Here is a 17,830-nt window from a genome sequence, read left to right as displayed (position 1 = left end):
GATTTGAAGTATGGTTCTTTAAAAATATAAAATTACCAATAAGCTGTTTTATTATCTAGCAATTTGTTACTGGGTATAAACATTTCTTAGAAAATTATTTGAAAATAACGGTTAGACATTTTCTTTTGCTTCTTAATAAAACTTCTCATTTGGTATATTTTGAAGTACTAAAAAATAAATTTAGGCATGTTATTTTAAATGTTACCGTTCAATAACCATTTGGAAATGATTGCCAGCACTTCTGATGAAATCTTCACCCTACAATAAAAGTTTGTCATTGCTTTTGATATTTTGTCCAAGAAAGGTTTGGTGATTATCTTATTGGTAATACTATTTGTATTCTTAATTATATAAATGCCCAAGCTACAAAATTTTAAATAAATAATATACTGATATACTTCAATATATACTGCAATTTTTGTCAATAAATTTCCATATCTGTAAAAAAAAAATTCCAGTATGGCTTCGAAACTAACTAATATCAGCTGGATAGAAATTGGTTCTCAGCCATGGTGAAAAATAATGAAAAGCTTTGAATCACAGACATTATTCCACAAATATTGCGATAAATCATACATTAATACAAGTTTTGTTAGATAAGACTCTTGTGGCTAACAAAATTGGTTTAAATTATTTTAATATCCACAGAAAGCTGTCTATAATACAATGCTAAAAATAACTCTTAATTATCATTTTTTGACTTGCAAATACCTCTGTAACAGAAAGATCCTTGATGTTCTTGTTGCTCACAGAAATAATCACATCCTCAGGCAACAAACCAACCTAAAGCAGAATATAATATAAAATATTTTTTCAAGAAACCAAAAAAATTTTAACATAAAAGGCAGTTTTTTATAAAAAGACGAGACAAATGAAATAGGATGTATTTCTGTTTCAGTCCTCAGCCTTTTCCAACCTTATTATCTTACATTTTTCACTTATAAATATAAAATGAACATTTTAACTTGTTTGCCAAAAATCGGACAGATATATATCACCCAGAAAAAAAAACTGTTTGGAATTCCAAAATTGTACAACAGTAAAAAAAAGTAAGGTTTCTCCTTCAATTTGAAATAAGAATTTCAGGTGACCTATAATTATTCTTATCTTGCCAAATTCAAATATTGTATTTTATTTTGAACGCTTGTCCTAGATACACTGTTAGCTGACTAACCAAAGCTTTTTAAAAAGATATTAACAAGGAGGTTTCTTTACCTTAGCTGCCAGAGAATCAGAATCAACCTAAAGCATAAAATCTATTAGATATTGTAAAATTACGGCATACATATATTACAGCAATTAATTAAGTGTTGAAATAAATGAAAAATATTGAAAAATGCTTTAGAAACAAAATATAACAAAAACTAAGCAAAAATGCATATTAAAAAATAATGCTTGTTGATTTACCTTTGCAGTACCTAAATAAATAATAATAGTATATTTCTCATTTAGACTTAACAAAAGCTTTGGAAGATAAGCATTTATTACAAAAAGTTAGATTATACATAAAAAAAATAAAATGTGTTTTTTTTAATGATATCACTGGACTATTTCTAAAAAAAGCATAGCAATGTAAAAATGTTTCTTCTCCATTTTAATACGTTGTAAATTAGTTTTGTCATAAAAAGTATGTAACAGGTTAAGATTAAATTAAAAATTGATGTTAGGGTACATAAAAAATATGTATATCCTGAAAAATATGATCCGAAAAAATCTATAGGTTGAGACAGAGCTTCATAAAAAAAGAAATTTTATTTTTAAAAGTTGTTTGAAAGCTAGCCAAATATGATATACAAGGTTCAATTTAAGACTTGAGTATATTATTCTGCTTTCCTTATAATTGTTTTTCAGGGAAAAGTTTTGGAAATACTGGTAACTAATGTAAAGGATAAAATAAAGGAAGGGGACTAGAAGAAAATTTGTGTAAAAAATTTTTGCCATAATCCTGGTAGTCCCTTGTACTTTAGTATATTCAAAGATGCCAACGTGTAAGACGGGAAAGGAAAGACTAATAAAAGATAGTCATACTAAAATCTTAAATTGAACCAATACAAGAAAAATATTGTGTTTAGGGTTTTTTTCTTACAATTTGAGGATAAAAACACTAAAAATTCACTTACTCCCTGAATAAAAAATATATTAGTTAATATCATATAAGGTTATATGTAAACATTATTCACCTGAAAATATGACATAAGAAATTTAAAATAAAGATATATTATACAGGTGTACTGAATTTTTTTAAAAGAAATTCAAAGAGTACAAAAAAAGTTTAAGTTCTCATAATAATCTCTGTAATAAAAGTAAAAAGTTTATGAAAATTCCATTCTATTAGTGCTTTTGTGTATAAATTGCATGAATTGCATATAATTTTAAAATTTTCTTTTGGTTTCATCTGTGCCATAAAAAAAACTTTAAATAGTTATCTTTTATGCATAAAAAGAGTAAGTATCAAGCATATTTAGGAAAAAAATGGTCAGACTGCAGTAATATTATATGATTACCCTCCCCCCCCCCCATTGGAATATTAATATTTGGTCCAGACTATATAAATTGGAAACTGACAAATTTTTCTATACTTGGGTTTCTGTAAAGTTTTTGAAGAAAACCATTGGAAAAGTTGAGTAATTCTATTTATACCTAAATGGAGAAAATAAAAACTTGTTTCATTTTTCAACAAAATATAGAATAATCTTTTTTTTACTTTTTCTTAATTTAAATCTGGCTTAACTATCTAAACATTATGTCTGGCTTTTTACACATTCTTTTATAGATAGATAAGTTTTCTCTTCCCAAAAGTTATTGAGATTATAAAATTATCTAAATGAGATTCATTTAGACAATAACTTGGCTTTTATTTGTAGATTCACATTAATTCCTAGACTGTCTATTATAGGAGTATTTATAAAAAATTAGCCCTTTAAGTTATTTTTCTTCATCAAAGTTTTAAACATGATGAAATATGAAATAACACATAAAAAAACTCCAAGTATTATAAGCAACCTTTCTTATTCTTATTTGTAGCATTAAATGAAAAAAAACTAAATTTATTGTGAGTCCATCCTCCCAATTGATCTAATAATACCTGGGCAATGGAGAGAGGTTTGTTGGTTCCTCTGCCACCAGCAAGTCTGTTAACAAGCATCCATTTTAATTTTAAGATTGAAAATAATGTAGTATTTTTATCCCTATATAAAAGTAAAAGATGTCTGTTTTTCTGTTTGTCTGTACCAAAGGATCTTGCTAACCAATGAACCTATATGGTTCTAGAAAGGTTAATATTATTTTTGGATAGGGTATCACAACCCTCAAAAAAGAAATCACCCATAGAAAAAAAATCCCCCACAAGAAAATACTTTTCTTTCTAAAACCCATATTGAAAGTGGGGTAGTTGAATTCTACCTCCCCTTCTACTCCTTAATTGTCCTAGGGGTGCAGCAGCTAATAGTTTCATAAAACAGTTACTTAGAACTAAATAAGGTAAATATTTTCTTTCATAAAATAAGTTTAATTAAGTTTAGGCTTGGGCTTAAATAAGTTTAATAAGGAAATAAATGGTTGTATAGTGTACAAAGACAAAGTAGAAAATTTGTTTCTAATCCTTTAGAGTAACAGATTATCAGAAAAGTTTGTAATACCCTAAACTTTTTTATATACAAGTTAATTGAATAAAAACAATTGATAGTTAAACTTGTAGCATTAAAGTAACAGGATGTCTATGAGTCTGTCTGAATGTTCATTTTTATCGAGTGCTCTCGCTAACTAATAAACCAATATGGTTATCCTTCTCATAAGTCCTGGGAAGGTTTAAAACTATTTTGGGGTAGGGTACAATCACCTTCCTAAGATAAATAGCCTCAAAAGAAAGGACAATCCCCCATCCAAAAAAGAATTTTAACAAAATTTACATATTGGATGGGGTCGACTTACACCCTCCCTCTTATCACCAACCCATTCCCACGCCACAAGTAACCCTAGGGGCGTAGCATCTAGAATAAAATTAAACTGGTTGTATCCCTGAATCCCCAGGTATCCTGGGTATCTTCTCTTGATAGCGTCACAGTTATTGTATCCTTTCCCATCTGAAATACATTCTTAATTAGATAGATACATAGATAGATAGATAGATGGATAGATAGATGGATAGATAGATAGATAGATAGATAGATAGATAGATAGATAGATAGATAGATAGATAGATAGATAGATAGATAGATAGATAGATAGATAGATAGATAGATAGATAGATAGATAGATAGATAGATAGATAGATAGATAGATAGATAGATAGATAGATAGATAGATAGATAGACAGATGGTTAATCAGAAGCATGGCAAGGTAAATGGAAAGATCAGATATTCAGAACACCGCACAGTAGGCCAGAATGGCCCAAAACGGTTCAAAATTCAATTACTCGAAAACTATTGGTTTTACAGAAAAAAATTGTAAAATATGAAATGTTTATCTATGCAAAAACTAAAAGTTTGCTTATTTGTGTATACTCATTTTTGGGGGAATTTTCGCGGATTTTTTTTTCAATTACTACTAAACTTCATTTTACAGTTTAAACATAAAAAGAACAATTTCATATTTTTAAATTTTAAGCAACTTTGCTTTTATGTACAATTAACCTCTGATCACTCCTTCATGTGGTTTTTGTGAATTTTTCGCGGATTTTTAAAAAAAATACTACTAAACTTCATTTTACAGTTTTATCAAGAAAAGACAAATTTTATAATTTCAAATTTTAAGCAACTTTGCTGTTATGTACAATTAACCTCTGACCCCTCCTTCATGTGATTTTTGTGAAATTTTCGCGGATTTAAAAAAAAATTAATACTAAACTTTATTTTACAGTTTCAACACTAAAAGAACAATTTCATATTTTTAAATTTTAAGCAACTTTGCTCTTATGTACTATTCACCTCTGACTCCTCCTTCTTGTGGTTTAGGTGTATTTTTCGCGGATTTTTCAATAAGTCACTACTAAACTTTGTCTGACAGTTTCAACACCAAAAGAACAATTTCATATTTTTAAATTTTGAGCAACTTTGCTTTTATGTACAATTAACCTCTGACCCCTCCTCTATGTAATTTTTTTGAATTTTTTCGCGAATTTTTCAATAAGTCACTACTGAACTTCATTTTACAGTTTCAACACTAAAAGAACAATTTCATATTTTTAAATTTTAAGCAACTTTGCCCTTATGTACAATTCACCTCTGACCCCTCTTTCATGTGGTTTTGGTGTATTTTTCGCTGATTTTTCAATAAGTCACTTTTAAACTCTAAAACACTAAAAGAACAATTTCATATTTTTTTAATTTTAAGCAACTTTGCTCTTATGTACAATTCACCTCTGACCCCTCTTTCATGTGGTTTTGGTGTATTTTTCGCGTTTTTTTAACCTTCAGAACTTCATTTCACAATTATTGGTTGAAACGTTTGAACACTCAACTCAATGAAACAACTAATCAACATTAACTAAAGCCCCCTACAGTTTAAAAGCAAAGGAATAAGAAAACATTTTTATAAAACTTTGGGGACTTGTGTAATAAACACATTGTCCCCTCTCTCTCTCTGAAAAAAGCAGTATAGTAGTTTGGGAGGGAGGAGACATTGGGCTGTTTATAACTTTAGTCCCCAAAGTCTTATAATAACTTTTTCTTATTTGTTGACTTGACAACTTTGGGGACTTAAATTTTCATTGTTGAGTTTGAAAGTTGAGTGTACAAACGTTTCAACCAATAATTGTAATCTACAGAATTGTAATTTTGTGTCTCATCATGGGATGTACATCAAATTATAGGCTATTGTCTTATCCCTTTTGATCTTTGAATAGTAGTATAACTATGCATAAGTAATAATTGTTAAAGCCTAAGCTTTTCTATAATTCCGGTCGTTCTATCTGTTTGTCCATTCAAAACGTATAGCTCTTTTTAATAATTTAGACAAGTTATAATTGTCCTATCGATTTCAAACTTTTCATAATAATTCCAACAGTAGGGTACTATCTAAGAATCTTAGTATTCAATGTGTTTTTACTTTATAAAGATGCATATTTTTCATTCTTGTTCAAGGGCGTGCAAACATTTTTAACTGGGGGGGGGGGGGGGGGGAGGGAAAACACAGTTTGAAAAAACTAGACTAAGGAACATTAATTACAAGGATGACAAAATCCATAATAATCAATATAAATATCTCCACAACTTATATTATTAATTTATTTTATCCAGGGATCATAGGGGATAGGACAATGGATGGTATATTGATAATGATAATAAATTAACAAAGTTCGGGGGAACGGGGGGGGGGGAATAGGAATGTCAAATACACAAATACCAAAAGTTTTAAACTTATTTATTCGCTGGATTTAAAACTTTGGGTACCTTTATTAAATTTGAGTTCTATAGGTAATTTTAATCTAAAGAAATGTTAATCTCGTTTGTCTTATCCATTAAGATCCCTGACAAATTTAACCAGGTCGAATAACATTATTGATAAGAAATTTGGGACCAAGCAACAATATTAAATGAATGGTTTTGAGCCAACAAATAATATTACGGGGTTATAAAACTTTGAGAGAGAGAGAGAGAAGAGAGAGAGAGAGAGAGAGAGAGAGAGAGAGAGAGAGAGAGAGAGAGAAAGAGAGAGGGAGAGAGAGAAAGAGAGAGGTAGAGAAAGAAAGAGAAAGAGAGAGAGAGGGAGAGGGAGAAAGAGAGAGAAAGATAGAGAGAGAGAGAGAGAGAGAGAGAGAGAGAGAGAGAGAGAGAAGATAAAGAGAGATAAAGAGAGATAAAGAGAGATAAAGAGAGATAAAGAGAGATAAAGAGAGATAAAGAGAAAGAAAGAGAAAGAAAGAGAAAGGGAGAGAGAGGGAGAGAGAGGGAGAGAGAGGGAGAGAGAGGGAGAGAGAGAGAGGGAGAGGGAGAGAGAGGGAGAGAGAGAGAGAGAGAGAGAGAGGGAGAGGGAGAGAGAGGGAGAGAGAGAGAGAGAGGGAGAGAGAGGGAGAGAGAGGGAGAGAGAGAGAGATAGAGAGAGGGAGAGAGAGAGGGAGAGAGAGGGAGAGAGAGAGAAGGAGAGAGAGAGAGAGAGTATACGAAATTGTCACATTTATACAAATAATATTAGGTTTATTTGAAAAAAAATGCGCAACTCAAATTATTAATGTATGTTAAAATTTGTAGTTTTCAAAATTAAACCAGCAAATTTCAAAACTTTCTAGAATGCACGGCTGCAAACGGCTGCAGCTAAAATCTTTTCTCCAGGCCTATAAATGAGCTAAATTTTATGAGAGTTAAGATCCCAGACCGTCCAAGTCCGTCCAAAATTTTCTACAAGCTTTGAAAGTTGACCTATGCTTAAAAATAAGCCAAATTTTAGGAATATTTTTTATATAATTGATTGTTCAAATACCATTTTATTTATTTATTTCTAGTTTTACTTTTATTATCTGATTACAATTGTTGTAACGTTTATCTGAAGCTTGATTTTTCGAAAATCGGCCATCATTAGCGTGAGTAATCAATGTTTGAAGATGGGTTGGTAGTGGTCAAAAATTGCCTTAAAAAATGCGACCCTACTCTACTTTGTTAGGCACTGGACGCACTCAGAAATACACCTGGACCTTGAAAATATCATTTTCAAAAGCCCTAATGTATGTAATTTAGTCATATAAAGAAAAAAATATAAATACCAAGAAATCAAATTCCACCCCCAAGTTTTGTATTTTGACACCTGCTGGCCCACTGTGACCGTAAGGTTAGAGCCCCCCGCAGGTGTTAGAAAATAGGAGAAAAGCTACTATGAAAATACGACGAAACCGCTACTTCGTTTTCTATCCATAAATCAAAATTTTTACATTAATCAGAATATTACCTTACTTTCCTTATTTTAATATTCTTTAAATAAAACTTAAAACTTTACGCCTAAGGAAGGCATGTTTGTGACATTGTAAATTTGCAAAATTTGTTTTGTATGCAAATTTACATCAAAAAAATGCAGATTTAGTGCGAATTAAAGGTTAAGAATTACGTGGCAGGTTATTTGGGGATTAAACTTAATATGTTTTGACTACTTAGCAAGAATAGGAATCATATAGGGCACGCTATAATGGTAGAAATTGTAGTCGACACTACAATTTTTGTTATAAAATAAAAAAGTATAAACATTTAAAGGTGGTATTCCAGGGGCAATTTACCCTCCACCAAAATAGTTATAAACCTCCCTGGACCTATGAAAGGTTTGGTAGGGTTAGGTTTCATTAGTAGACAGGAAGGCTTATGGCAACGCAGGCAAAGACTTCACAGATTTTTGACCCTCTGCAGAAAAAGAAAAACCTCAAGACCCCTCCCTTATTTTAAATCTTTATGCAAAGTGAGAGGGAAATAGAGTGCTCTACAAGCACTTTGAGGGAAAGTACCAGCATTTCTAAAAATTTTAAATTTAATTTAAAAAAAAAGTTTTTATAATACTTCCTTTAGTTTAGTTATCAAACAGAGGCAACTTTTCTGAGCTGGATCTTCAAATCATTTCAATGGTGCGCCAAATCGAGGTGCGCCGAATTTCGTAAAATGCTGTGCTCTCATTGGTGGAAAGTTGGCTCATCCCGATTTGGCGCACCATTGAAATGATTTAAAGATCCAGCTCTGATTTTGTTTCTATTCAACATTTAACAGAATATATTTTTTATCAAATGATTTACACATGAGCAAATAAGTTGTTTTATATTTACTTAAAAGTTAAGCACTAACTTTTTTATTTGAAGAAAATTTGAAATATAAATTTAATTATAATTTTTGCATACTTGTACTTTTCAAAAAGTTTTGGAAAGATAAAATAAAATTGAACAAAAGAAATGCAGGGAGGGAGAGGACATTGGGCTGCTTATTACACTAGTCCCAAAGCTCTGTAGTAATGTTTCTTGTTGGCTCAACAACCTTGGGGTCTTTTATTCAATTTTGATTGGTGTATTTAATTAGTTGAGTGTCTAATCGTTTCAACCACTATTTGTAATCTACAGAAGAGGTAATTTTGTGTATCATCATTGGGGATGTTCATCAATGTATCCGCCATTGTCTTATCCCTTTAAATTCCTGAGAGAAATAAGATGTTAAGGAGTTGTAAGGATAAAAAAAGAACAATAAAAGAATATTTTACTGAAAAAGAGTTCAAAGATGAAATATTATAAAAATGCATTAACTTTTAAACAGGAAGTTATCTTGAGTTTTTTTTTGTGAAACAAAGCTGGTCTTTAATTTTCATTTTGAAATGATTATTAAAAATCATTGCTTTCTAACATGATTAACAATTTTGTGCTATATCATGGTAGGTCATAAGTAATTTTTAAAAGCGAAGCTTTTCTATAATTAGGGTCGATCCGTTCGTTGCATGGCGATTCCTTTAGTAGTTAGGTACGATTTAGAAAGCGTAGCAACTCTATAATCATTACCAAAATGTCCGTACGTCCATTTTAAACATGATGATTTTTTTACTTTTTTAACAACAAATTTTTATGTGATCAAATCATCGGATTGATCTGTTTTTTGGTATATTGATTCCTGGGACAACAAAGTATAATGTAATAAGCAAAGCAACTCTATAATCAAGTTCTAAAAATGTAAATATGTCCATAAAAATTATTTTGTATCAAGCAGTTTTACAACAAATTTGCTTACAATTTTGCTTTGACTCTTATAAATTTATATTATGATAATTAAGTTCTAACACTATACAAGTGTTAATGTCCGTTTGTCCTACTGTTTCAGTGCTTCGCTTTTATGGATGTTGTCATCTTTGTTTTTATAATATCATATCTGTAATTACATTATTTGGCAATTTACTTCAAATAAAATTTGAACCCAGAGAACCTTTTCTAAAACTTAGATTTTAATCATCAATGTGCATTATCAAGAATTTAGAACAAACAATATATGCAAACAATGTAAATTAAAGATACATAAGATCTTGCTAACAGCTAGACTGATATGATCTTCTTTGAAGTGAATCTTTGCATAGGTTTATAACTATTTTCTTGAGGAGGGTACCTACACCCTTCCAATAGAAATCGCCCCTGGAAAAATGCTCCTCCCCCATTATTTTTTTTTTTTTTAAAACTAAAATTGAAAGTTGAGGGTCGACTTAACCTCCCCCCTTCCATCAAAAGCCCCTAGAGGCCTCTATGGGTGTTGCATAAATGTATACTTATACATAAACAGATATTATTCAGAATTCTTGTTAAATACACAATACATATAAATAGATAAGATTATGCAGTAGCAACCTTGCACATAAATTATTTGTTAGGCCAAGGTCTCATTTGTCATTATGGTCAAATGCCTTAGTGATCAGAATTTAGAATTTATTTAGAATTTTGCACATTTTCAATGTTAATTATTTTCATTTTTACAACTAAGAAAACATATAACCAAAAATTAAAAATTTAATAAGCTTGATAAAAATTTTCTATATTGTAAAATAGAAGATGATTAAAGTCCCTCCACAGATTATGACGTCATACTATAGAATAATCTATGAGAGGCCAGCATAAATTTTACCATTGGTCAATTACAGTGTATACTGGCCTCTAATTGGCTATTCTATCGTATGACGCCATAACCTCTGGAGAGAATTTAATCATCTTCTGTAAAATATCTTTTTTCTAATGTTTGTTAACAATAAAGCTTTATGTAAAGTGTCAAAAGCTTCAATCAAGTCTAAATTCTGAATTATGTACTTAAAAAACACTTCCTAGTCCTATTAAATATTTCCTGTATAATAAATTACTTGGAAATTAGGTCAACATAGTTTAAAAAGGAAAGGACAACTCTATATTTTTAAAAGAGTTTAGCATACACTTTAAAAATCAATTAAAGAATTGAGAAAAGTTTTTTAAAAATAGAAATTAATTTTTCAATTTATTGCCTGGGAAACATTGCTACTTTTATTTGGTCATATTATATTTTTGGAGGAGCTTTTATATATTTTCCTTCGGTTTTCCTACTAAAGAATTTAAAACATATGTTCAACGTCACGGAACTTTTTTACAAAGTTTTTTCAGCATTTCATTCTCGTATAAGATAATAATTCATCTCACTTGAAGATAATTGAAATTGTGCACATTAAATTAAATTCTAAGTACGAATATTAAGTACACTGAAACAGTACACATTCAATTATTTCAATTCAGGGATTCTAAATGGATAAGACAATAGTCCCGATTAATTTATGTATATCCCCAATGATGATACACAAAATTTTCTCTTCGGTAGATTTTAACGTTTAGACACTCATACAATCAAAATTCAATAAAAGTCCCCAAAGTTGAAAAGCCAACGAATTAGCCTGTTGTCCCCTTCCTCCCTAACTCAATTATCTATTTTTTAAAGAATTGCTGCTATTTCATTTACAACTTTTATTGATTCCTTGAAAAATTTGTCATTTTGGTTTATTGAGAGCTTTTTTTTAAAACTAAAAATGTCCTTAGTAATGTTGCTTGTTTTTCATTGTTTCTTACTTTCTTTATCATAGAATAATGAAATATTAGTTTTAATTTTTAGTCGCGAAGCTACTCTATAACTCCCTTTGTAAGTATGACGATAAGGACATAGATTTTTTTAGGTGGTACATAACATCCCAATCATTTTGAAGCCTCCCATCATGTGTATTAGTGTAAAGCATCCATGGCGGTCGGACTGCTATTCAGCTACTTTTATTTTTCCCTTCATTGAGGAAGCGCTAAAAAGTGTCATGTGTGACATCATTAAAATACGTCTAAAAAAGAGGGGTGAGAGGAGAAGTGGGAAAGGAAACCCCTAAAAAAAGATGGATTTACAAACTTTCCAGCGCTTTTAGATTGAATTTTGCAAAGTTTTTTCTTCTCTTTATTCCCTCTCACTGTCTTAAAATTACATTAAGTTTGACACACAATGAGCGATGAAATAAAAGCATGTTATGATTGTTAGAGATAGGGTAAATTTTCTAGAAATAAACTGTTTCTAAAATCCAACGAAAATATACAAAATAGCTATGTAATTCAAAAGGCATTTACATATTTCATAATATGTTATTAAAGAATGTATAACATGTATAAAATTTGCATTGTAATTTATTTTCCAGAATGCCTTCGAAACCGATTAATATCCGCTTAATTAGAACCGGATCTTGCCATACTGAAAAACCATTTATAGCATCATATAAAATACAATATCCCATGAATATCAAAATAAAAATCATAACAAAAGTGATTTTAATTTCCGAGGAAAATGTAAAAAATTCAATGCGATTAATATTATAGTTTATTTATTTTGTGCTAATTTGATTAAATATTTTAAAATGTTTTACTATAATGCACAAACATAGGGTAACTGTATCCTTCACCTTTTGTTAGCGCAGGCTAAACTATGTAGAACTTAACCCTTAACGGTCGGGGGGGGGGCGTTGAACGCCCCCCCATCCGGTTTTTTCTATCCCATTTTCTGTGTGTGAAAGATAAAGAGTCCAAACTGCTTGACTTTTTAAGTATGGGTATGACACATAACTGAGAGTTGGAATTTTTTGAATATATCCATCCTGGCGGGCAAAATTTTTTTTTGACTAAAACAAAGCATTTTATCATACCAAAATACTAAAATATCCTCTAGTAGTAAATCCTTATATGAAATACAGATGTTCAAGTCACTTTCAGGTTCCAGGTATGATCCTGCAGGTCCTGATCCTCCAGGTCTCCAGAAATCTTTAAAAGTCTCCTGTGGCCACAATTTTTGACTTAGAGACTTCAAATTTTAAACTTAAGCTTTTCTGACATGTCTACATAACGTATTAAAATTTCATGAAGATCCGCCGCCGTTTTCCCGCCGACCGCCGACTGCGGCGGCTGGCAGCTGCCAAGTACAGCTGCGGCCGCTGAAATTTATATTTTGATATTTCAAATGTAAAATTTACATAAAGTTAAACATTTTCTGGAAAAAAATTTTTCTTCTAGCTTCAAAAATAAGAAAATTATAGCCGTTTGAAATTTTTAAGTAAAAAAAGACCTAAAAACAAAGGTTGTTAAATAAAAGGGTGAAGGACGCGAAAATTGACTTAGACTTATAAAAGGTCGGAAATTCATTATCAAACAAGGGACTTGCACAAAAAAATTTAGCCCTCTAGCTCTAATAGGAACTGAGATAATTAGGGGGGGCGTTGAACGCCCCCCCCCCGACCGATTAAGGTGCGGCTAGGGGCCCGACTGTAAAGGGTTAATACACACTAGATACTAAGGGATGTAAAGGGACAAGACAATGGCCGATAAATTGATGTACATCACCAATGATGATACACAAAACTAAACCTTCTGTAGATTAACTTAATAAACCATACAATCAAAATTCAATAAAGGTCCCCAAAGTTGTTAAGGCAACGAATAATAAAACGTTGTTAAAAGTTGGGGACTATTGTAATAATCAGCCCATTATCCCCTTCCTTCCTGATAGAATCTAATATAGAGTAAGATAGATAGATAGAAAGGAATGATATCCCCTATTTTACCCTTTACCTTAGCCCAAATATTAAAATATCAATTGGTCAAAATTATACACTTTAAATATAATAAAAGCTTCTCCCCTATCTATTTACAAAGAATATAGATATATTTTTTTTATTGCACATTATTCTATCGATAATTTTTTTAATTATTCAATAAAAACCTCTTTTTATGTTTTAAAGCAATTATTGTAGTTTTGATTTTATCAAAGCGTTTGATTTAAGAAGAAAAAATTATAAAACAGTTTTATCCTAAAAATGAGAATAAATCTAAAACCCAGTAGTTTTCTGGGAGGTTATCTAATTAAGCTTACAACTACTTAGGATTAATACTGGTTGTAACTATGTTAGCCGCGTGACAGTAATAGGTGCTGTGCTTAGCAAGCAAATAATAAATAGATAGTAAAAGGGGTAATTCTTTGGTATATAACCTTACCTTATGTAAAACACAAAAATCTAAACGCCCCCTCCCCCCTTCATTTATTTTAAAATTTAAAATAAAGATGGAAGTTTCCCCATCAACCTTGGCCAATTCCTGTTCACGCCATTAAATGAAAACCTTATAAAGATGATTTGGTATTCCCAAGAGCATGAATTTTTTAATAAAAACTTTAACTCTGTACATAACTTTAAGCTGCAATGAATGAAAATGTAGCATTATACTTTCCTCCTTTTTAATTATACAGTAGAGTCATGAGGCACAGGTTTTAAACTTTTTCTTTTTAGTAGCAAAGCTACTCTATAATTCAAACTGTTATTCAGCCGGGAGAGAAGGATCTGTGATTTTTACAGCTGCTATTTAAGATTGAGGTGATTTTTTGTGATGATTTGTTGTGATTGGTTGGTTAATTAAGTTGAGTGTCCAGACGTATCAACCACTAATTGTAATCTAAAGAAGGAGTAATTTTGTATATCATCATTGGGGATGAAAATAATTTTTTTGGCCATTGTCTTTTCCCTTTATATCGCTGAGTATTTAGTCTGCCTATGTGATTTCTTTTTCAATTGGATCAAGCAAGCGAGACACAAAATTATGATTTCAAAATTTAATTTGGATGTTTCTTTGTAACAGCAAATTTAGGAAGTAATTTAAGAGTCTATTTGATGCACTGTTTTTATACTTAGTTACATAAATAACGACTGTTTATATACTACGCCTCTAGAGGCCTCTAGTGGTCCTTGAAGGGTAGGGGGGTAGTTGACAAACTCTACTTCATAATTTAAGTTTTAAATAAAAGTTTTATAATCATTCACAGGACCTATCAGAAGCTACCCTATAAAGGAGAACCATATCAGTTCAGCGGTTAGCGAGATCCTTCAGAACAGACAGACATGTTACTTTTAAATAAGCATAACTGAGTTGAATTTTAAACAGTTTTGTAAACACATAAAAAAAATAGGAAAGCTCGACCTTGGAATAAACAGCATGAAAAAAGTGAAAAAATTGACAGCTGGATGGCAAATATTTTTATTACATTCGTTTATGGATAAATATATTGATAAAATGGTACCCAAAGTTTTATAAACAACCTCTCTTTTTATGGATTTTAATCTTGATAGGTGGTTTATAATAGTAATCTCTAAACTTTTGCACCATTAACTTTAATCTACAGAAGGGACAGGTTAAAAGAAGAAAAATGTATCTTCTTATTATATAATTATTAATTAGTGCCTTTTTTTGTCTGTAGCTTAAGATTTTGATAATTACTAAACTAATTGAGTTCTCCATTCAATGGAAGCTTTACATTAGTCCCATGATGGTTTAAGGCTATATCATTTACAGATTTTTGTCTTGGGATTGTTTTAGATTTTTCTACTCTTTCCTACGCCTTCTAATACAGAGCCCATAGGGGTTTCCGCTGGTTTATTCTAAACTACAATTGTTAGCCTACGAATACTTTTCGTCTTTCTTTTAAAATTAGTACTTAAAACCGTAAATGCAAAAAGTGTTCCATTATTCTTCTTTTAATCCCTAGTTATTTTCAAAATGTTTTTATTTTAAATTACAACGTAACATTTTTTTACTTGCATTAATACGTCGTAGCGAACAACAAGTATGTATTTTGCATTCAGGGAGGGAGGGGACATTGGGCTGATTATTAAACTAGTGTTCTTATTCGTTGGCTTAGTAACTTTGGGGACTTTTATTCAATTTTGATCGTTTGGTTGTTTAAGTTGAGTATCCAAAAAAGTCAACAACTAATTGTAATCTACATTTGGGGAGTTATTCTGTGTATTATCGTTAGAGATGTACATCAATTTATCGGCTACTGTCTTATCCCTTTAGATAACTAACTTGTATTATAACAAGGACAATACAGCCCTTAGTAGGCAACAAAAATAGTATTATTAAATATGATTTAAATATAAAAAGATTGTGATACGTAAAAATGTAATTTTCATTCTGTGCTAAATATCGAGACCAAATTCAATGTTAAAAAATTTGTATTATGTTATGGCTTCGAAAACGAATAATATCCGTTGGATTAAAACCGATTCTCAGCCATACTTAAAAACATGTACCTATAGCATCGTATTACAAACAACTTTCCACAAATATCGAAAAGAAAATAAAAAAAATATACCAGTTTTGTTAGCCATGCTCACACGAGGCTAATAGAACTACTTTTAATAATTTTTCATTTTAATATCCGCGGAAAGCTGATGCGATGCGATAAATAACTATTATGATACAAATTTTGCTAGTAGATAGATAAATCTGCAATTGTTTTCATAGTTTGCAAAATTTGGCACTTTTGAGGGTCATGTAAATAGAAAGTTAATTCAATTACATAGGAACAGTTTGTACATAATAGCAAAGCAACTACAAAAAAAACTTTCCAAAATATGAGAACTTTGTGCTGTTAATTACACTAGTCCCCAAAGTTTTATAATGCCGTTTTCTTAGTTGCCGCTCAGCAACTTTGGGGACTATTCATGGATTTTGTTAATGGTGTCCAAACGTTTCAACCACTAATTGTAATTTACGATAGGGTTAATGTTGTGTATCATCATTGGGAATGTACTTCAATTTATCGGCCATTGTCTTATCAAACGGATATTCCTGTATTATACAGTAGGTAAAAAGATGATTAGATAAACAGATTTTTAGTTCTTATCAACATACCTTGTCTTTTTGAGGGTCAGAAAGATAAAAAAGAATCACTCAATCACGCCTTCAAAGCTCCTTAATCACATACAATTACACTCAAAATTTAAATAACCATTTATCACTTTAAAAATCACTTTTTTAGAAGAATTAAATAGATTTAAATTATAACAACCTGATAAAATAGGAAAATAAGCAGGACAAAATTAAAGGCAATTTTGGCTGTGGAAAAATTTTTAAAACAGCTGGCTTTGAAATATTTAGTGTTTTTACAATCAGAAGAATAATTTGAGTAGCAAATTTTATAAATTTTATTTCTTAAGATTTTTTTAAAATTGCAATAGAATGATTATTTAAACTTAACTTAAAATTACTATAAAAATTTAGCTGTTTTTTAAATGCTAAATTTGGAAAAAAGTATGCACACCTAAAATGAGAGAGAAAGAGGAGGGGAGGGAGAGAGAGGTAGGTACAGAGGTTGACCGAAACTTTGTGCACATACACTCTCACTGACCTGGCTATGTTGTGGATCTAAACCTGCTTACTCCAGCTTTCTAAGGGCACAGGCGCATGTGTATGTGTGCGTGTTTTTGGTGTGTTTGTATTTCTATTAGATAATTTTAGATCTTCCTAGCAATTTTTAATTTTTATGAGGATTCTTGAAACAGTTAGGTACAACATGGAAAGCGTTTTAAATATTAAAATTGTAATTTTTTTAAAACAATGTTCTAAACCACATAATTCTCAAGATCAATTCTTAAACTAGTATCAAATGATAATATTTGCAACATCTAAAATAACTCTATTACAATTATTTTGTGTGTATGTGTGTAAAAGTGGGCGTTTGTGTGTGTAGTAAATTTGTTAGAGCTATGTGTATGAAGATAGATAGATAGCAAGAGATATCTACACAGATATGCGGATAGATAGATATCTAGAACTATGTGTCCTTTACATTTTCATTTCCTATCACATAGTTTTGTATAAGTGTGTGTTTGTGAGTGTGTGTGTGGATTTTAGTGTGTGTGTGTGTGTTTATGTGCGTGGCACCTCTAAAACTAGTTTATACACCTTTTCTCCCGTCTAGTTACGGTTTTTATCTTCGTTTCTTAGGGCAATCTAGACGCTATAGTTATTCAGAGATTTGTTTAGACTATCTAGATCACCCCCCCAATATTTTTTTTAATTTTGAAGAA

The 17,830-nt window shown here is 30.7% G+C and overlaps 1 protein-coding gene across 7 annotated transcripts in view; it reads right to left on the bottom strand.

Moving 5' to 3' along the window:
- LOC145324784 (uncharacterized) overlaps positions 1-17,153 on the bottom strand; it is a 138,800-nt gene extending 121,647 nt beyond the window's left edge. For 6 of the 7 annotated variants that reach the window (XR_013881323.1, XR_013881324.1, XM_080167418.1 and 3 more), the window contains exons 1-7: positions 17,062-17,153; positions 16,653-16,712; positions 4,021-4,082; positions 3,086-3,134; positions 1,216-1,242; positions 712-783; positions 206-258 (exon numbers count right to left, since the gene is read on the bottom strand). Coding sequence is in view for 5 of the 7 variants with exons in the window: in XM_080167418.1 (XP_080023544.1) it covers positions 206-258; positions 712-783; positions 1,216-1,242; positions 3,086-3,134; positions 4,021-4,082 (263 nt within the window). In the remaining 2 variants the exon portion in view is untranslated. Of the gene's footprint in view, positions 1-205; positions 259-711; positions 784-1,215; positions 1,243-3,085; positions 3,135-4,020; positions 4,083-16,652; positions 16,713-16,809; positions 16,832-17,061 lie in introns of those variants that run through there. The other variant, XM_080167419.1, reaches the window with a different exon arrangement.
- Between the last annotated feature and the right edge of the window lie 677 nt (positions 17,154-17,830).

Source organism: Acartia tonsa, chromosome 7, assembly GCF_053477335.1.
Source record: "Acartia tonsa isolate MP-2025a chromosome 7, ASM5347733v1, whole genome shotgun sequence".
NCBI lineage: Eukaryota > Metazoa > Arthropoda > Copepoda > Calanoida > Acartiidae > Acartia > Acartia tonsa.
The sequence above is the reverse complement of the archived record's forward strand: the minus strand, read 5'-3'. Positions and strand labels throughout refer to the sequence as shown.